Genomic DNA, 20,581 nt, shown 5'->3' with positions numbered 1-20,581 from the left:
GCCGCAGAACAGGGGCGGTTCCGAACCGCCGCGGACCCTCCCTGCCGCCCCCGGCGCTGCCGCCAGAGGGCGCCGCCCCCCGCCCCGAGCGGCCCCGAGGGAGCGCCGCGCCCGCCCCGCGGTTTGTTCGTAACGGGGTTTGGTGTTTTCTCAAGTTTCACAAATAAAGTGTGTTAAAGACTGTCCTTTCCCATCCTCACTTTCTCTGCTCCTCCCCTTCTCCGTTCTTCCCTTTCCTTTTGCCCTCTTCACCCTCTGCAGGTTTTCCTGGGGTGGCCACACACCGATGATCGCTGTGTTAAACCCGCTGTATCTGAACACTGCAGCTATTTTCCTGCAGAATTTTGTATTCTGGGGTAGAAAGGCAGAGAGACAGGTTGGGACAGCTGCTTTTACCCCAGATCGGCCAGGCTTTGGGGGTCTCGGTGCTGTCTGCAGGTTGCCACTCCCTGGAAAGTGAGGCCAGGGGGTTCTGTGCCTGTTGTCACCAGTTCCCTGTTGGTTCTGCCAGAGGAGCACAGGCAGCCGAGTCTCCTGGGACTCAGCAGAGATGAGGTGACCCTGTGAAGACTCACACTCCCCAGTGGGAGCGTCGGTGGCTGTGCCGATGCCCTGCTAATTACTGAGTTCTAATTAATGTCCCGCCAGTCCTGGAAACAGCCTCTCCTCCTCAGTCCCAGGCAAAGGCATCTCCCAGGGGTATTCACCTTTTGTCCTCAAAACCTGTTCAGGGCTGGGTCCAAGAGGAGCCTGTTCTGAGCTGCTGTGGCACATCGGCACAGTTTGGCATTGTTCAGCCCTCTCCCATCAATCCTGTCCCTCCTGCAGGAGCCCTGGATCCCTGTCCCCATCTCAGGGTACTCGGAGCGCCTGCAGCAGCATCCTGAGGGGGCCGGCAGCCTCCAAAGCTTCAGGAATGGGTTAAGGTTCCCAAAAAGCTCTTCTAACTTCAAAACACCCTGAGAAATGCCTTTTTCGGGTCTTGGACTCACATGAAATCCCTCTGGCCTTTCCATGTCCCTCCCACTCCCTTTCCCAGCAGCAGAAGTCGCTGCTCTGAGGAGACAAGGACGATTTCCCCCCTCTCCTCCATTACCTGCATCTGTTTGCTTGGGTGGCAGCCAGAAAAGTGACTTCATGCATTCAATCTTTTTTTCCCTGCCCTTTATTTTTCATTTTATTTTCCTGCTAGCCCAAGGCTCCCGCCTGTTGTAGAGTCGAGGGGGAAGCATTCCGGCCAAATCCTACCCTTGTGTTATGGTAATCGCGGCTGCCACCCAGCAGATGCAGCTCGCTGAAATAAAAAGGCTGTTTAACAGGCAGGGAGAAGGAGAGGGGAGCTTTTGTTTGCCACTCGCCAGGGTTGGAGTACACTTGTAAAGCAACAACTGGAGCTCGTTGAAAAGAAGTGGAGGTTATTAGGTTCATTTCACTTACTGCCGATGGTCCCGTTGTTTTTCCCCCTTCATATTCCAGGCTTTTGCCCTGGTTCTGAGAGGGAAGAGGAGAGAGAAGGCACCTGAAAACCTGCTGCCTCTGCTGCTGACCGTGGAAATAGGGCTGGTGCCTGCTGGCAGGGTTCTGGCTGATTGCAGCCCGGAGTTCAAGGATGCTCAGGATGGTTTCCTGTATTGGGGATGCTCCTCCCTCTGCCCAGGGCCCTTTCCTTTTCCCAGTGAGGATGTGGGGCTGGAGGATGGAAATCACCTTCCTCAGGTGGTGCTGAGCAGGGGTGCCCTGCTGAATGCAGGCTTTTCTCTACCCTTGGGGACCCAGACAGTCATGCAGGGCTATCCTGCTCATGGCACCTGACCTCTCCTGGTGCTCCTCTACCTTTCAGGATGCTTGGTCCTGCCTGTTGTGAGACAGCAAAGTTAAGACTCAAGAGCACATTAATTGTGCTGGGAGCTATCAAAACACAGGGCTTGTCAGCAGCAAAGGTGGTCCAGAATTTGTCAGAGCTTGGACAGCTGTGGGTTGCTGATGGGGAGGGAAAAGATTCAAGACTGCAGAAGCTGGGATGGTGTAAACCTGCATCCTTGGGGGTTATAATCTTGTTTTGGATGGGAGAATGACAGAAAGTGGTGCCATGAGGGTTTTTTTATCTTCCCCCAGGTAAGTGGGGACAAGTAAATTATTAGATGGGTTGGACTTCTGCCCCTGGTTCCCTCTACCTGCCTATCCACCCCTCTGTCCCGGTGCATCTTTCACCAGCCCTCTTTACTCTGAAAAACAGCAGCGATCCCTTTGGATGCCAGGAATAAAATCAACACATTCCCTCTCCAATTCAGGTAGCTGCCCATAAATCTTCCCAGCTTCAGGCTGGTCTCCTAGGACTCCCACATCAGCTGGGAACCTATTTAATCAGCTGAGATGATCTGTGCTGTCTGCTGCCCAAAGGCCCTTTGCACTCTTTGTCTTCTCATTGAATGATGCTCCAGTCCCCAGGGTTCAGCCAGACTGGCCCATTCTGTGTGACAAGGCTCAGGTGAAAAATGCCTGGAGCTGGCAGTGCCCAGGGTGCTGAGAGGACTCCCAGCCCCTCTGCCAAGGCTTTATCACCACATCTCCCCTTGCCTGGCTCTCTGCAAAGCTCCATAAACCCACACCAGCATGAAGAGCACCCAGCCTGGTGCCAGGGGAAGAGAATTATGGCTCTGTTTGGGAGGGCTTGGCAAGGGCTGGAGGGGATGTATGAAACCACAGCCTCTCCCTCCTGGGGCTGCAGGCTTGATTATCAGCATATTTTAGTGCATTTTAGGTTTTAGTGGCCGGGAATCAGTTCCATGCAGCAGCTTTTGTTGCGAGACTTCTGGAAGAGGTTTTCCATGTTGGTCCAGTCCTTGGAAACACAGAACTCAGCATTGCTTAGGATATGGCCTCCAGGAAACAAACCTAAAGCTGCCCCAAAGCGGCAGGACTCTTGGATCAATTTCCAGCCAGGGAAAAGCTGGAGTGGCACGTTTAATAGCTGAGATTCTCTCCCAGGCTGTGTGGAAGTTGTGCTGGAGGTGCTTCCCCTGCCCTCCAACAGCCTGGTGAGACCCTGCCAGGCCCTTGCCCCAACTCCATCCAGCTCTGGCCCAAGGGGTCAGTGTTTCCAAAGGCTTCTGCGCTCCATAAATCACAATTTAGCACGGACCACCATCAAGACAGACAAAGTAACCTAATCTGCCCCCATATTAGGGTGTTGGAAAACAATAATCCAAGAAGGAAACACATTATCTGGCCTTGTTACTTTACAAAGTAATTTAAATTAATTTTTCCCTAGAGTGGTTAGGGAGCACTGCAACTTGCCCTTGTCTATTCTCTCCAGCTAATGAAGCTTTACCAGAGGCTGCTCGTGAATTCCTATTAAGACCTCATCTTAGAGGTTACAGGGCAAAGCAATTTCTGCTCCTGGGAAAAAATGCCTATGAATTTGTAATTGTAAGTCCATGTTTGATAGGGATTAGCATCTGAAAGGGGTAGAGTGGTGGGTAGCAGAGAAAACATTATTTCAATTAGCTGAAGAAAAGCAATTTAACATCTGATTATAGTTTACACTTTTAATTTTCTCCTATTTCTCTTCCTAATTTTCTGGCATCTGAGGTAATTATTTCCTGAAACTTTCCACCCTCACCAGACCAGCCATCTTTCCCTTCTCCTCCTTTCATCCATCATAGTTGAGATTCAAATGTAAATGGTTGCTGAGTTTTTTTCCTTTCCCTTCTCTCCAGATTCACTGAATTTGGGGCTGGTGTAGAGGTTGCTGTATCAAATCACACTGAAATGGGACATGATTATTTCTCTTCATGCCAAGGAGCTGAAAGATGAGGAAGAGGAGGCTTTGCTCCACATCCAGGCTCACGTCAGGCTTGTGCCCAGCAGCCTGGTGTGGTGCCAGCTCCTGACTCTCCTAGGCAGGGCCCCAATGCCTAAAGATCCTCTCTGTGCTCAGAAATCACTTCCAATTCCCTCTTTCCCTCCCACCCCTCGGCCTTAGCCTGGAGCTCAGCTGTGCTCCATCTATTTTCTCGTGGCTTCTTGGTCTCCTATTTCCTAATGACGATGCAATCAGTTTTCAGGCAGGAGATTCCTCGTGAGGAGGCTTGTTGTTATTTAAGGGAGATCATGAAATCCATCCTTAATGAAAGGACAGGAGAAAACCCTTCCACCAAGTTACACTGAAGCCTGAGATTATCATTTTTATGGGCTTCCAATCTTTCCTGCCTCATGTCTTATCAGCAAATGCAGCTGGAGGCTTCAAAAGCCCTCCCAGCTTGCTGCTGATTTTATGGGATGAAGATTAGAGATGATCGGATAGCGAATTATTCATTCCATTCGATATCCCTGGGCAGGAGGGAATATCCAGAGCAAAGTCAGCTCCTTTCTCCCTCTCTGAGCATCACACATTGGGAACCCTCCTATCTGCCACTCCAGCAACGCAGCAGCGCTTCCCCCCCGTGCTCAGAGGTGATTAGGGGTGCAGAATTCCCTCTGAGCACAAGGGAGAGCCAGGGGGAGTCACAGATGCAGGCTCATCCCCCAGCAATGAGGCAAAGCAGAGGCAGGTGGGGTCTCTTCTTGTTGCAGGGATTTTTGGTTTGATTCCTCCCGGCCCTCCGAGGCAGGGTGGATCCTGTTGGTGTTTTCTCAGCCTGATTTTCCAAGGCTGTGTGGCCTGAGGCTGATGTGAAGGTGCTGTCAGAGCCCTGGCAGCTCCTGATGCCAGGGATAGAGGAGCAGGGAGCTCAGGGGGGCAGTGGACAGGGGAGAGACCCCTGAGCTGCCCTAGGATGGAGGAGCAGCAGCATCAGGCCCCTGCCCAGGGAGTGGAGGGCTTGAATGCTGCCCAGAGATCCACCCCAAAATCAAATGGGGTAAAAAACATCATCCAGAATGTCCCATGAAATACCCACGGGCCACAGTGGGGCTGCTGAGCTGGCCTTAAGGGCAAGTGAAGGTCATGGATGCCTTTGCCGAGCCATTGGCACTGGGGTGTTCAGCATAAATAAGAAAATACACATAAATAAGAAAATTCATGGCAGTTTAAAGGCATTTTTAAAGAGGAGAAGCGGGGTACAGAGCTGTGATAGATGAAAACCCAGAGCAGGAGCTGCCTTTTTCTGCTGCCTTTTACCCACAGTGGCACATGAGCCAAGAAAATGCCCTTTTCACAGTGGTTGTAGCTCCTGGCTCTCTCCTGGCAGCATCCAGAGCAGGCAGGATTTGAAAGACAAGTGTCAACGGGACATGAGAGATCCCTGGCACAAGCAAAGAATATTTGGTTTGGATGGTAGATGTCAAAAGAAATAAGAAATTTTACATTTGATTTGTGTTTGGGTTTTTGGTTTGGTTTTTTTGGTTGTTTTTTTTTTTTTGGGGGGGGTTTTTTTATGTTTTATAGCAGTGATTGAAATGTAAAAAATTTATAATTCCTTTTCTATGACAAAACACGATCTTCTTTAGGGAATGTTCAGGTTTGCTCTCCTATAGTATTTTTTAATTTTTATGGCTCTGTCTGGGAGACAGGGAGGAAATGGAGAGGATGAAAGAGGGAAGGAAAGAGGGAGGAAGGAAGGAAGTGAAGGAGGTGAAGAAGAAAGAAAACGATTCCCATTAAAACCCAGAGTCCCACAATGTTTTTCAAAGAGGAACTGGCGTCTGTGCTTTGAGATACATCATCTGGGAACTTTGCTTTGAGCAAATATTAATTTTTCCTAAAAATTATGTATTTTTTTAGGGGAAATAATCACCAATTTTTGGAGTATATGAGTGTAAAGCCTGAAATTCCAATCCCTGTTTTGTGCAAAATCTGTTATACAGGCAACTGCTCATGTGGGTCCTTGAAAGAGCAATGACCTGGCTCTGGCTCCACTTGGCTTTGACCAAATGCTGCCAGGGTGATTTGTCCTTCTGTGCCTCAGTTTCCCTCAGCTCTAAAATGGACCTGTAGGGCTTTGCCTCGCCATGGCTGGGTTTTGCTGGAGGCTTAAATGAGAGAGACAGCAAGATTTCCATCAGCCAGCAGAAGAAACACACAGTTATTTGTCATTGCAGCTCCCAAGCCACGGCCAGGATGCCAAAAGGAAAACCTGGCTGGCAAATAATTTGTTGGAATTTCAGACTTTGCCCCTGCAGTGAGGCTGCTACAGTGACCTGCAGTTTCTCATCCCCCCAGGCCAGACCCAGGGACATGCAACCAGGAGGTGCCACGGGAGCTTTGTCACAGAGGCCCCTTCCTTCCTAATGGCTAAACGTGCTTTGGAGCACAGGGGAGCTTTGAGATAAGCACTGGGTGGTTCCCTGGCCTCATCAGTGAGACAAAAATCACTGACTTGTCTTAAATGTCATATAAATGTGGGAACATGCAATTGGTAAAGTATTATTTGCTCCTTAGGATGGAGCTGACAGCAAGACCACTGTATGAAAGGCATGGAGCCCTGCCTTCATCCCAGGGCCTGGCCTGTCATCTCCTGTCACCATAGCACCTGGATGGATCCTTGAGACCTCCCTGTCTTTGGGAAATCACCCCAAGTCCCTGGAGCTGTGCTGTGCAGAGCCCTGGGGTGATTACACAACCCAGAGTAGTGGAGGAGGAACCCAAGGACCCAGCCCCAGGCGTGGCAGGGAGTGGACAGCAGCAGCAGAATGTCCCAGACCTTGAATTTCCCAGGGGCAGCAGCAGGACCAGCTCCTCTAGGACTTCTGATCTGCTGATAAAGCTTCTGCTCCAAACAGCCGGGCTGCTTTTGCTGGGCTTTTGCAGAGAAAAGCAACAGGCAGGCAGCAAAGATGGAGAGCTCTGCACGCTTTCCCACCGCCTTTCCCCAGGTCTTGGGGAACCCAAAGTTCACTCTCGTTTTTAGTCATTCACAAGCCATTCCTTTTCCTCTGTAACATGAGATTGTTTTACAGGGCCTAATTATGGGCCCTTGTTGTGACACTTCCTTGCTGGGTGCGTAGGAAAGTCCCTGCACCACTGATTTCACAAGGAAAAATTAGTGGGGTTGGCAGTGGGGTTATCCCACACTGCAGCTGGGGGCCTGGCTGTGGAAAGGAATTTGGGAAAGAGTTGGGAACTGGCCTTCAATATTATACAGCTCAAAGTCAGGCCTGGTTTGTGTTCAGGATAAATGATATTACTGTAAATACAGGGGTAAAGAGTTGAGGTGGAGGAAGGCAGTCTTCCTCTGATGAGTGTGCATTTCTGAGGGTGCTGCACATTCCTGAACATGGGTCCCATGGGATAAAGTGTTATTTGGAGCACCCAGGCAGGGTCCCTGGAATGGAAATCACCAGACCCAGAAGTCGGGGGCTCAGATGCTGCTGTGGGGTTTCAAAGATGCTGTGACACACCACAAGAAGAGTGACAATGGAACCCCCAGCTCACAACTTCCTAATTTCCTTCAGAAGCAACCGAAGTTTCTCAGCTGTGAAGCCAAATATCTTTTATTCTTCCTGTGGGGTGAGCTTGCCAGTCATCCAAACCTGACATGGACTGGAAAACTGCTTAACTCGGGACCTGCAACTTTCTCTGTCCTGCAGCATTTGTGCAGCTTTTGTGAAGGGCAAGCCTTGAGGCCTGCTGCAGCTCTTTGGCTGTTTCTACCTCTCCTGGTACTGAAGAAATTTTGGGGCCAGCCCTGATGACTCAATAAAATGAATGCTGCTCTGTTTAATAGTGTCACCATTAAACAAGGCGTGGGAGGTGAGAGGCAGTGCCCAGCACAGAATCTGCTCTATTAATTGAATGTCTTAGAGTCACAAATGTGTTTTGCTGGGTTATTAGTGACACTTGTAGAAAAGAAAAAGCAGGGAAGTGAGTGGGGGTCCCACAGGGTGGGAAGGGATGTCAGAGCTGGGGCATTGCTGGGCTCCCCCTGTTCTCCTCCTGTGGGGAGGGGACCTGGGGGACACCACGCTCCCCTTCACTGGGGAAGAGTTTGACCCACCTGGGTCTCGTTTTTTCCCTCCTGGGCCGACGCAATTGTTTTGTGCCTGAGCTGCCTCCCACGCCCCACCTAAGGGGACTGTCAGGTTCAAGTCACCGCGCCCGGAATTCCCCTCCGGCTTTGGCGGGACAGGGCGCAGAGGCGCCTCCTTCCCGCAGCAGGATTTGAATAACCAGGTGAGAGAGAGCATCGGCCTTCCTCCTTGGGGCGTTTGATAATTGACCAGGCGCTCATTCCTGCGGCAGGGCTCTGTGCCCGGCTCTCTGTGCCCGGCTCTCCCTGCCCTGCTCTCCGTGCCCTGCTCTCCCTGCTCTCCGTGCCCTGCTCTCCGTGCCCGGCTCTTCGTGCCCTGATCTCCGTGCCCAGCTCTGTGCGCGGCTCTGCCTGCCCGGCTCTCCCTGCTCTCCCTGCCCTGCTCTCCGTGCCCAGCTCTCCCTGCTCTCCCTGCCCAGCTCTCCCTGCTCTCCCTGCCCAGCTCTCCCTGCTCTCCGTGCCCGGCTCTCCCTGCTCCGTGCCCGGCTCTCCCTGCACAGCCCGGCCCCGCTGCCACCATGCCCGCCCGCTGCCTGCTGCTCCTGGGGCTGCTCCTGCAGCTGCCAGCTGCCTTCTGCCAGCAAGGTAAGGGCCTGACCTCTCGGGAAACAGAGGCAGGGAAAGGCAGCGAGCCCCCGGCGGGTGGGAGCTGCTGGTGGGGGACAAGGGACAACAGTGCAAGAGTGTCTTCGGGAGGGAAAATTCATCCCTGCTCCTTCCTGAGCTTAGCTCTGGATGGGTGGGTGTCCGTGAGGTTTTGCTGGAGCTGGGATATAGAGACTCTCTACCTGTTTTGCAGAACTGCCACCTGAGGTTTATCTGAGGTGCTTGCACAGAGATAAACTGCTCTGCTTTACCTCTGGCAGGACTGTGCACCGAGATGAGCAATCTGTTTTCTTAAGGCTTTTTTCTTTCTTTCTTTTTTCTCACTCTTATCCTTGAGCAAGTGTTGTTCTGGGTTGCTCCCTGCGCTCTCTGATCCTCCTGTTAATCTGTAATTTTGATCATTGCTGAGGAGAAGGAGCAAATATTTTCCTCAGCAAGTTGACCTCCTCTTCTCTTCCCAAAGACTTAACAGAGAAACTTCCTGTGCTAGGGTATTATTTTTAGGAAAATCACTAAGGGCTTCTCTAATGCTAGAAATAATGAGGAGTAATTAAAACTCATCTGGTGCTGCCCAAGTCCCGGAAAATTCCCTCCCTCTTTCTCCTCCTGATGCCCCAGCCCTGACCGCTCTTCCTGTGTTTGTTTACCAGCTTGCTGAGGATTGAACAGTCTGGAGTGTCCATTGTCAGCAGGGTTGAAAGTTTTGCTTGGAAAGAGTAAAGAAAAAAAAATCCTTTAATGAGGATTCAGAGCCTGGCACAGCTTCCTTAGACAGCAGAAAAGGCAGGCCAGCCAAAGCTGTCCAAACACTCAGAGAAGATGCATTAAAAAACAGGTCTGTGTCTTCAAATTAGCTGTTGAGTGTGGAAATGGAATTGCAACAAGTGCAGTGGCCTATTTTGGCACCAGCACTTTTCTTGGTCTGGTTTGTAGCTGCAGATGTGAGGAGACACATCTGCCAGGGCTGCAGATTCCACGCTGCTTAGCTTGGCCTCAGAGATCTTGTTTGTGGGGGGAAACCCCATCATTACTGTGGGGAAACACAGAGAGGAGGTGGCAGAGCCCGAGGGACAGGCTGACCCAGGAGGGGCATCCCTGGTGAAGCATTTTTCCAGGAACACAGCCCTGTTTGCACAGGTGAGACTCATCCTTTCAGCCATCCCTCCTGGCAGGGCAGCAAGGTGTGCTGGTGGGACTGCAGCCAGGCAGTGCCCCCGAGGGAGGGCTGGGACCCAAACCTTTACTCCCTGAACAGATCCTATCAAGCTCTTGCTCCTGCCTGATCCCTATTCCTCCTTTCTTATGCCCGTGCAGCTTCCCAGCTGGTATTTCAGCCCAATGCAAAGGCATTTGCCATTCCCCTACCGTCCTTATCTCCCCCTGCAGCCAGGCCCTACATGATCTCTGAAAGCCAGAAACCCTTGATTTGGGTTTGGTGTTTTCCCTTTTGGCTTTGGATGCTCTGGAATCTGGTGGAAACAGCCACAGGAGTGAGATTTCACTCACAAAACCATCCAGTACCTCCTGAGCATGCTTGCTCCAAGGAGGTCTGCTACCACTTTTCTTCCCCCCTCCTTTCCTGGAAGATCACAAGATGCAAATTTGGCAGTTTAAGTCATTGCTGACTTCATTCCCTGGCTGCCCTTGAACTTCCTTAACCCCAGCAGGAACCTCACAAAGGGCTGGACCTGACCATTCCCCCACCACCCAGGCTTAGGCTGGAAACCCTGGGTCTGGCAGGAAAAATAAACTACCACTAATAAATAAATGTGGCCAGCAGCCAAGGGCAGAGTGAGGGAGGATGCAGAGTGAGCCAAAATTCAGCCAGGAGGCAATAGGTGTGTTTGGGGCTGGACTCACAGAGGTGAGTGGTGGGCAGCAGGGCAGGAGCATCCTTGACCACCAGGTAGGACAGGAGGGGACTGAGATCTGCTCTCCCCACGGCCACCACCCCTGGCTGCCAGCAGCAGCAGCCTGCTGATCCAATGGTGTTTCAGTGGAAACACACTGATACGAGAGGGAATTTCCATCTGAGCTCCTCCTGCTTGAGTTTCTGCCCTGGGACCTTGCAGAAACACGACAAATGTCTCTGTGGAGAGAGGGGGCTGAGAGGTGCCACTCAGGGCTGTTCTCACAGCCCCTTGCCCAGCAGTGCCACTGCTTTCCAGACTGGCACTGCTGGTCAGTCAGCTGGCCAGGCTGATTGCACTTCCAAGAGGAAAAAAAGAGCCGTGTTTTGGGGGTTGAGGTTGGCTGTTGTTTTATTTATTATTTTTTAAATTAAAGTCTCTTGTAGTAAAGACTCCAGGAGCTGGGGGTGTTACCAAAGGACAGTCTCCCTCCCCAAAATCAGAGGGAGAAGAGAGCTGTTAGCAGCAGAGCCAGTGTGAAGCTGTCTGTGGGGTAGGAGTTGGCACGTGTGGAGCATGCAGCCTACTCTTACCACTGCTAGTAAAGATTATTTTCTCTTTATAGCAGAGGCTTGTCTCCTGTGAGACAGAGGGAACATTCAGTGTAAAGTTCCTGAGGGGGACTGAAGCATCCACTGCTCATCCTGGGGCAGCTCAGCCTTGCAGGTATCCCTGGCTGGGTCTGAGTGTCCTGAGGCTGCTGCTGGGGCTGGCAGGTGTCACCCTGCACCTGCCCCAGCTGCCCCTGCAGAGGGACCAGGGCATGTGCAGGGGTTGCTGTTCTGATCAGCAGGTGAGGAAAAGCTGGGTCTGAGTAAATACCAATTAAATCTCAAAGGCTGTGTGGACAAGGTGTCCTTTAGTGCTGATGTGACGGCACTTTAGGATGGGTTTGACTACTTTGAATGTTCCATTGTCCAAAATCCAGTGGGAGGCAAGGAGCAGCCATCCCAGCAAGGGCTGGGACAAGGTTTCCTCTTCTCACTGCCTGCCCTTGCATCCTGCCCACATCCAGGAATGTGTCTCACAGCCTTCCCACCCGTGGCTGGATTCCTGCTTAGGTCTGGATAGAGAAAAATGAACCTGTCAGTCTGTTCCATCCCTGGGGCAAATGGGGCTATCCCAGCCAGCTCCCACTCTCCACCCCAATGCTGCCTGGGCCCCTGCCAGCCCCACCTGTTCTTTGTGCTGAGGTTATTCCTCTGAATGTCTCAGCCTTCAATTTCCGTCATAAATCATTTGTTGCTCTGGAAACCTGTTGGATGGTGCATTTTACCAAAATCCACCATGACAACTTTTTGCAGTGGGAGTGGCAACCCAATCTAACACTCTCCCTGCTACAGAGTCCTTATTTTATCAGTCAGTATCTGGAAAATGTCCCAGGAATGGTGTCTGTGGCATCTGGGGACAGAGAATAAGCAGTTTGCTGGAACACCTCTGCCTTCCTTCATTTGGCAAACATTCTCCTTCTCTCCCTTCCTCCATGTCCCCCAGGCCTTTTCTCCCTCATCACAGGGTCACCAGCCCCCCAGGGTGAATGTTTATGTATTTGTATGTGAATGTCAGTGGATATGGGGCCCCAAAGCTGCCAGGCACCACACTCCACATGCAAACACCAGTGAAAATTCTGTTAATTGTATTTTATTTCATTGCTATCACCCAGGTGAGCCTGCCTGAACCCACGCCAACATTCTGCTCGGATTTGCAGGATCAAGCTCTCATCTGGAGCTTGCTGAGGTTGGATGGGAGGAGCTGGGCAGATGAGGGCTGAGGGTGAATTTCTAACCGTGTCCTGTTCTCTCCCTGCAGCCCGGGGCAGCCTCCAGCCGTGGTCACAGGGTGTCATTGCAGTGGTTGTGTTCCTAGTGCTGGTGGCCATCGCTTTCGTGGTCAACAGGTTCTGGTGTAAGGACAAAGTGTAAGTGTGGGAGGTGGCTCTGAGCTGGGCTGAGCTGCACGTGTCCCTTCCAGCAGCCTCTGTGTGTGTGCCAGCATTGGGAACACCATGCTGGCTGTGCTGGGAGAGCAAAGACTCCTTGTCCTCATCTCCCTGTCCTTTTGTCCCTTTCCTGGTCTGTGATCCCTGTTACTGATTGCCAGGTGGGAGCTTGCACCCTACAAATGCTGCCATGAGAAAAGAAAGCACTGGGCTGGGAATGGCAAAGCCATGGCATCGTGGCTGGACCACATAGGAACGTGTTCAGGGACCTGGCCCAGCCTGGCTTTCCGTGGCTTTTGGGGGTGCAGCTCCCATGTGCCTTGTGTCCATGGGATAAGGCCTGAACCAGCTTTTTTTGCAAAGCAGACAGAACCAAGTTGTGAGAACACACTGAGAGGAGCTGGGAGAAAAGGGAGGTAGTGGCACTGGCAGTACCCTCCACCTGGAGCCCATGGCACAGGCCAATGTGGTGTCTTTATTCATCTGAAAAAGGCTCTGTGGGATGGGTTAACTCTTGCCTTGGCCAAGCAGAGTCACAGGCTGCTGCTCCTGCTCAGCTGAGCAAGGCCAGCTGGCTAAGTTGCAGTAACCTGATCTTGAACCTGAGCCCAAAGGCAACAGGGGATGAAGACCAAAGGCACCCCACATCTGTTTCCTGGTCCCTCTGCACTGGTGGGGTTGCTTTAGGATGGAATCTTCTTGAACCTGAATGTTCCTGCAGCCTCTCCAGGCTGGGGAGGTGGGCAGCTGGCTTACACTCTGAGCATCTGTAGGTCAGCTTTAGCCCCAGAGGCATTTTAAGCAGATCCCTTTGGGATGCATTCTGAGCCAATGCATGATACAACATGTGTATATATATATTTATGTGGTCTGATTTGCCACTGTGGTCTTTGTTTCCCAAAGAGGAACCTTTGTCCTCACACTGAAGGAACCCCCAGCCCATGGAGTGGCAGGCAGGAGTGGTGTTTCCCACTGCTGCCCGTGCCTGGCTGCCTTTTCCCAGCCTGGAGGCAGAGGATGCTGAGGAGGGCTTGAGGAGGGAAGGTGCCTTGTTTTAATTAATCTGGCCTTTCTTCAGAAGAGCAGCAGCGAGGCTCAGCAGCCTGGAGCCCTGCCAGCTCTGTGCTGTCACTGTGACAGCAGCTATCAGCTCGAGCCACTGCCTGTTTGTGCCAGGCTGTTCCTTGGAAAAGCCTCTGAAATTGCCCTTGGGCAGGTGCTGGAGGAGGCAGGGCCGTGCATGCAGGGTGGACCTGCACCCACCCTCTGCCGCTAAACCCGCGGTGCTGCTCAGGCTACAGGCTCATTCCAGAGCTTTTGGAGTCTGGCTCCAAACACCCCATCCCTGCCCAGTGCCTCCTTCTGCAAGCAATCCAGGCTCACTGTTGAGAGAGAGCAGCTCTGCTTTGCTCACATGGATGTGCCCAAGGACAGCCCTCCTGCGCCAGGGCTGAGGCACCAGCGGAGCCTTGGCTGCTCTCTCTGTGTCCATCGGGATCCACAGGGACTATTTTGTTACAGATTGCACAGAAGTAGACTGGAAAAACCAGTTAGCAGGAGGAAACAATCCCACGTATTGACAATGAGTTCTGCTGACTGCCAGCAGGGCGCTGGGAGTCACTGCTGTGGGGACAGGGGCTGGCACTTGGCACAGCCTCTGCAAACCTGCAGGGAGGGTGTTTCTCCTTGCCCTTGTCCTGCTGGGAAGGAGGCTGAGCAGGGTGTGTGAGGACAGAATCACATCCAGGTCGTTTATTGTCTCTGTGGTGTCATCACCAGTAAGGGGCTGCTGCCCTGCACGGCTCCTTGGGTGCTCCTGCAAACTCCTCTCTTCCCTCCCTGCAGGGAAAGTGCTGAGAACGTGGTGAGCGTGGAGGACAAGCCAGATGCTGTCATGTCCAACGGCCATGAAGGCAGATACGTATCAGCTGCAGCTGACTTCAGGTGAAGGACCTGCTCAGACTTCTTCCCCATGGCTCCCAGGCTCTGCTCTGTTCCCCTGGGGACAGCTCAGACATGCAGAGCTGTGGTCTCACCCACGTCCCATGCACCTATTTTTGGGGCTTTTAACCTTTCCAGGGGCTAAGCCCAAGGCAGTGAGGGAGTATCCCCTTCTCCCTCATCTCTCCCTATCCCTGCAGCTGAGACCCACAATCCATCCACCACCTCACAACCTGCTACACCACATTTTTCTTGTGCTAGGTCACAGATTCCCAAAAGAGGAAACCACCAAAAGTGACCACCAGTCACCACATGGATGGTGACAGCCAAAACAGCCCTTACTAACAATTAGAGCAATTCCCACCCCACACTTGGCTCTGGTCCTTTCAGGGTGACCCCTCCTGTGGTCCCCATCTCACCCCTCACTCTGTGCACAGCTGGCACCAGCAGGGTCAGGACACCACTGGTGGCTTTGGGGATGCTGGTCTTGGGATTGAGTTCAGCATTGCACTTGTCCCTCTTGGTGCAGGTCCAAAGAGAACCAGCACGCCTACGAGAACACCGTGGAGCCCGAGGAGAAGGTGATCACCACGGCCATGTAGCAGCACCCACCCACCACCCTCCTCTGCCCTCCATCCGCTTCCCGCTGCTGCGATGGGCGCTTCCACAGAGACCCTCTGCACTGGCATCCCCGGGACTGAGGGGCCCTGGCCTCTCCACAGCACCACCACCTCCTCATCTTCTCCTTTTCCACCCGTGGGACATGTTCTTGTCCCTCTGGGGCTGCTGTCCACACAGGCATCAGTTCCCAGGAGGGGTCTGGAGGTGCCACCTCTCCTGCCTGGTGGTCACCCCACCTGGTTGTCTCAAGTCCCAGGAGGGTGTTGACCTGTTCAAGACACAGAGGGGATCCTGTTGGGTGCCTGGGACATCCCCATGCTCCCAGCTGCCCTCCAGGGAGCTGCTGATGGAAAACCTACTCTTTTCTCCCCAGTTCACCCTCCTTTTTATGACCTACACCATGCATTTTAATGTCAGAACAAGCCTCCCCCTCTGTACATATCTTCCCGGTGAGCAATAAAGAGAATTGTTGCCTATGACAGCCAAGAGGGTCGTTCTGCTAATCAGCCAAAGGACTTTCTGGCATCTCACAGCTCTCCCAGCCTTCAGGCAGTTGGGAGAATGAAGGACATCAGGGAATGCTCAGCATTTGGACTGCCCCAGAGCCTCAAAGGGATTTACAGGGAAGTGAGACCATCATTCCCCTCCATTTGCCAGGTGGGGTTACTGAGCCACAGAAACAACCCAGCACTTCTCAGTGCTGCTTAATGGGTGAAAGGCAGCACTCCCTGAATCCCACTGACCCCAGTGTGCAGCCCTACAGCCAACTGGGAGCCATTTCCAGGCTGGAGGCATGGCAGTCATTGATCAATGCTGCCAGGAGGTGGCTGGGGGCCACTCTGGCCAGTGCTGGCTATCCTGGGGCAGCTGGCCATGGTGCAACCTGCTCCTGCCAGGCTGCTCATTAACCAGGGTCTGCCTCTTGCTGTGGTGGGGGCAGTGCCAGGGCCACCATGGGAGCAACAAGTGTTTCTAAGCTGTGGCATTTGAAGATTGAAATGAGAGACCTCTGATGCTTTGGCCATTCCTGGAGCATGAGTTACTCCAGTGGCATGAAGGGTCCTCTTCCTGACCAGTGAAGAAAGACTCTGCAACCAAGGGCAGCCCAGCTGGAGCAGCACTGGGGTGGGAGATTTATAAGAGGGCATTTTTGGCAGCCCCTGGGAGTGAGGTATTTCTAGGGCTCTGCTGTGCACTTCCCACAGCTGAGGCTGCTGATGTCCCTAGCAAGTGGAGACACAAAAATTCAGGTAGATGTCTTCCAGTAACAGCCCCACCTCAAAAGGTATTTTCCCTAGAGCCTGAGGTAGGTGAGTATTTTGAAAATGCCCTCAAAGCCTTGGCATTGAGAAATCACAGCTCCCATTGAGAAATTGGATGGGAGTAGAAGAAAACAGGCAGAAGGGTTAGAGGGGTCAAGCCCTCAGATATGAAGGCAGGATGGCTGCATCCCCAACATCACGTCAGAGCTGTTGCCATCTACCATCCTCCCTTGGGTAGCTGGAGGCTGAGCCAGCCCCAGGCTGGGTCCTGGAGCACCCCAACTGTGCCCCTGATGGATGCTGCTCCCCTGACTTTCCTCTCACAGGTGCCAAACATCACGTGGGTTTGGAGAAAACCAAGCTCCCCAAGGTTCAGTGGTACTGCTGTACTCAGCAGGGTTTAAGGATTAGTCATTGCCTGTTCCTGCTCTGTCAGCACTTGGGCTGGGGGTGTGGCAAGAGGAAGGGAACCCATTAATTTTTTACCTCTCAGTTGCAAAAGAAGTTAACAATGTCATCCTTATAATGAGTAACAACAGGAGTTCATTCCCTGCCCTGTGTACACAGTGAATGTGTGAGAGATGCCCGAGCTGCTCACCCTGCAATGCCTGGATGTGGGGTTGGAGTGCAGGTGTGCTCAGAGGGCCTCATCTCAGTGTCCCTTTCCCCACGGATCCCTGCCATGGCTGTGAGTCTGAGCAAGGACAAGGCTTCACTGCTGGGCTTGCCCAGGAGCTTTCCTGCTTGGTCTTATCACAACCAGAGCCCCTTTGGAGTTCCCTTCCCTGGGGAAAGCACCTTGTGCGGGGCCAGTGCTATGTCCTAGCAGGATCTCACCTCTGCACTGCCCAGGGTGCTGTCCTGCCTCAGTTTCCCTTGTCTGTGTGAAGCAGAAGCTGAGGCTGACTGAAGCTGCCTTCCCTCGAGCTGTGCAGTCGCTCGCAAACGCTTCTCGGTGTGATCCTAAAAAGAACAAAAGGGAGCGAGCATAAATGAAATTTATTGTTGGAAAATCTTAATTAGATTTTAAGCCCCAAAGGGGGAAAAGTGAGGTATTATCTGACACAGCTAATGAGTGTTAAGGGTCCATTGTTATATTTCTTGTTTACCTTTCTGTGCTGGCTGATACAGCCCAGATCCTCGTCTGTACTGCCATAATTAGGATATCTCATCTCTTGCTGATAGGGTGGGGATGCTCTTTAAGGCACAATGCTGTCTCATCCCTCCCTGGCAGGATGAGCGTGATTGGGAAGACAACTTCTGGTGTTCCAGTGCTCGTGCCTTCCACACAGCCCCCGTGAGCTGGGGAATGTCCTCCAGAGTCCGGGCTCTACCTGAGACCCCCAGGTGAGGGGCACCTCCCACAGCTTCACAGACCTCTCTGAAGGGCCCAAAGCTAACTTGCCTGAGGGCCAAATCCCCTCCAATACCTCTCTCCAACAGCACAGGGGGATGAAGGTGTCCTTCACAAGCCTCCCCACGCCCACCAGTGAAGGGTGAGGACACCACGAGTTCTCCATCCTATCCCCCCCATTCCATAATGCCATTATCTCTGAAGCCTTGGGCTTCAGGAAGATCTCCAGGGTTGTGTTCTGCTGCTGACAGGATGGTCTCCTTTGGGGCAGAAGATATTCAGGGTGGGGGGGGGTTTTGCATATCCACTTTGTTACAAGGTGTATCACGACTTTTCTTTGTGACCTAGGAGGGTGCAACACATCTCTTGGAACCCCAGATAATGAGATATCTTGTTGGAAGCCACCTTTACTCTGATGCTTCCCCAATCTCTCCTGAGGCTCTTTAGCTATGAAGGTTTGAGACGTTTCAGCTGTAACTGCAGCAGTTTGGGCAGGTGGACACCTATGATATAAACTATCCCAAAATAGTTTAATTACAGATTTGTTGTATTCAGGTAAACTGCTGCTGGAAGCAGCTCTACCCCTGCACCTGAGCAAACCTCAGGTTTATATCCCGGCCTTGGGCACCTTGACACCCAGGAGGTGTGATTTGGATCTCCAGAGGAAAAAAGGGAGCCTGTCCCAGCCTTTGGGTGGTCCTTTGGGTGGGGAAGAAGCCCAGCCACCCAGGTGGAATCCAGGAGCACGGCGTGGAGGGGTGGCTGTGTGTGGGCAAGGGGGCTGCAAAGTTTTTGGTCTCGATTCAAGCCCCTGAAAGCCGGAAGAAAAATGCCATCCATTGTGGGTTTATACACCCGTAGTAGCCAAACAAACATCCCCGGAGCCTGTCCTTATCACTTTATTACACCTGCTAGAGTGAATAGATTAAAGAGAATGGGGGAGGGGGGAGAAAGCTGAAGAATCCAGCAGAAAAACTGGGTTTTGGGATTGTTAATTATTCTCTGGGGTCTCTAATCTTTAACTGGCAAACAGCATCACTAACTGTCTTAAAGCCCCTCCTGGAACATCCTGATAATAAGCCATCTGCATGAAGGCACCCCGTTATCTGCCCTCCTCCAGCCGCCTGTGACATGGCTGGAGTGGGAGATAATGGATGTGTGGTGTGTAATAACGACACGTCATTCATGATTATCGGCCTGATACCCAACCTTTTAGCTCCATTGTTTGTGCTTCAAAAAGAAAAAAAAAAGAAAAAAAAAAAAAAAGGAAAAGAAAAAGAGAAAATGAAAAGGAGAAAGGAAAAAAGGAAAAGGGAAATTTTTGGTGCTGTGGATTGTCCCGGGGTCCCCGAGGTGTCTCCGTGCCAAAGGGGCTGGCTCTGCCAGCATCTCCCAGAGGGTTTGTGGTACTCGGGAAGGGCTCGCCCTGGATTGGCGGCTGCTGTAGCCATGGTGACGGAGGAGCGAGCTGAGACAGCGCAGAAATGTCACTGCCTGCCACGGAGATATTCGGGGCAAATGGGCGATTAGATCTGTGTCACTGCCTGCTGCCCCGCTCTCACACTGCTCCTCTGCTGCTCTCCCAGCCGTTTGGGGCTGCCTTGGCAGAGGAGGTTATCTTGTACAAGCTGCTGTCCAGAAACTGCCACGGTTTGAAGGTGGGGGGATGTTTGTGCTGCTCAGTTTGACCTGGCTAAGCTGAAAACTGGAAGAGTTTTCTCCTGCTGCATTAGGGCTTCACGGCGCATTGGTGCTGTGAGACCTTCCCTCAAAAGCTTTGGCCCTTCGAACTGCAAACCTGGTTTAAGCATGAATCTTAACAGGAGGAGATTTTAAAGTGTTTGGCTCTGCTTAGCTCAATTACTGTCACAACTGCCTGGAATAACAATCCATTTTTTTTGCATCAAAAATGTCAGCAGTTTCTCCTCTCTCTCCCAAGCAGATTACCAAGAGCAGTTTCCCTGGAGAAAGTCTCTGCTGAAAGTGGTTGGGGTTGGCCATTCATAACAATCTAGCAATCAGAAGGACTCTTGGAAACCAAATGGGCAGCTTTGGTCCTGGCAGTGAACAGGGAGATGGCCCCAAAACACAGGGCACTGTACAGTTAATGGGGTGGGCAGCAGCTGGGGGTCTTACCCCCCATTCCCAAACCAGAAGATGCTGCAGTGACACCTCTAAGTGCCACCAGGTTTCTTTTGGAGCCCACCACCAAGGAGACTGGGATGGGTCTTTGTGGCCAAGAGCACCCAAAGCTCCTTTCTTGGACCACCTGCTGGAGAGTAGATGAGCAGAGCTTCCAGGTGGTTTGCCTCTTCCCAGATGGGTGGCTCAAATGTCTGACAAATAGGATTTTTCAGTAACAAAAAGGTGTTTTTAAACCACTGCCCTCTGAAGGCCTGGCTGTGCTGGAGCTGGGGAGGAGCACAGCAGGACTCTGACCTTTCAGACCTGAGCCCAGCAGCGGTGCCAGGGTGGTGGCACTGGCATCTGCACAACCTGCACCCAGCCTCCCTCTGAGGGTGAGAAGGGGAGGGCTGGGAGAAGAGGGACTTGGTCTTCAGCTGCCTTGCAAAATAAACACAAGCTGCACCTTGCTGGTTAATCTCAGCATCCCTGTCCCTTTTGGTACCCACATAGCCAAAACAAAGGTCTGGATCCAGCCTGAGCAGAATGTTTTTTCTCAAACTGGGCATGCAGCAGGCAGCAGAGATGGGGAGCAGGAGGGCTGCAGGAGTTCAGTGGATGGGGAGATGCTCAGGTTTGACTGTGGTGATCTGGCCATCAGCAGAGAGCTGCTCAGGCAGACAGACAGGCAGACAGACACGGTTTGGATGTGTTGGTGCCTGCAGTGATTCTGTGACGCCAGTGCTGGGGGTGAAAGTTGCACAGCCTTGTCTGTCACCATGGCACGGCTCACATGCAGGCCTTGGTGCCTCAGTGTCCCCTGCTGCCCGCTGGGTGCCCGGGCCCTCGGGGCA

The 20,581-nt window shown here is 52.4% G+C and overlaps 1 protein-coding gene across 1 annotated transcript; it reads left to right on the top strand.

Moving 5' to 3' along the window:
• Positions 1-8,403: 8,403 nt before the first annotated feature.
• On the top strand, positions 8,404-15,431 carry PDZK1IP1 (PDZK1 interacting protein 1). Its single transcript, XM_071435629.1, has 4 exons — positions 8,404-8,555; positions 12,296-12,404; positions 14,271-14,369; positions 14,896-15,431. Exons 1-4 carry the CDS (start codon positions 8,489-8,491, stop codon positions 14,966-14,968), a joined length of 348 nt encoding a protein of 115 aa, XP_071291730.1. The 5' UTR covers positions 8,404-8,488; the 3' UTR covers positions 14,969-15,431.
• Positions 15,432-20,581: the final 5,150 nt, after the last annotated feature.

Source organism: Agelaius tricolor, unplaced genomic scaffold (assembly GCF_023055355.1).
Source record: "Agelaius tricolor isolate 1412-34295 unplaced genomic scaffold, bAgeTri1.0.p SCAF_11, whole genome shotgun sequence".
NCBI lineage: Eukaryota > Metazoa > Chordata > Aves > Passeriformes > Icteridae > Agelaius > Agelaius tricolor.
Note: the sequence above shows the minus strand (reverse complement) of the source record. Positions and strands in the feature narration are given on the sequence as shown.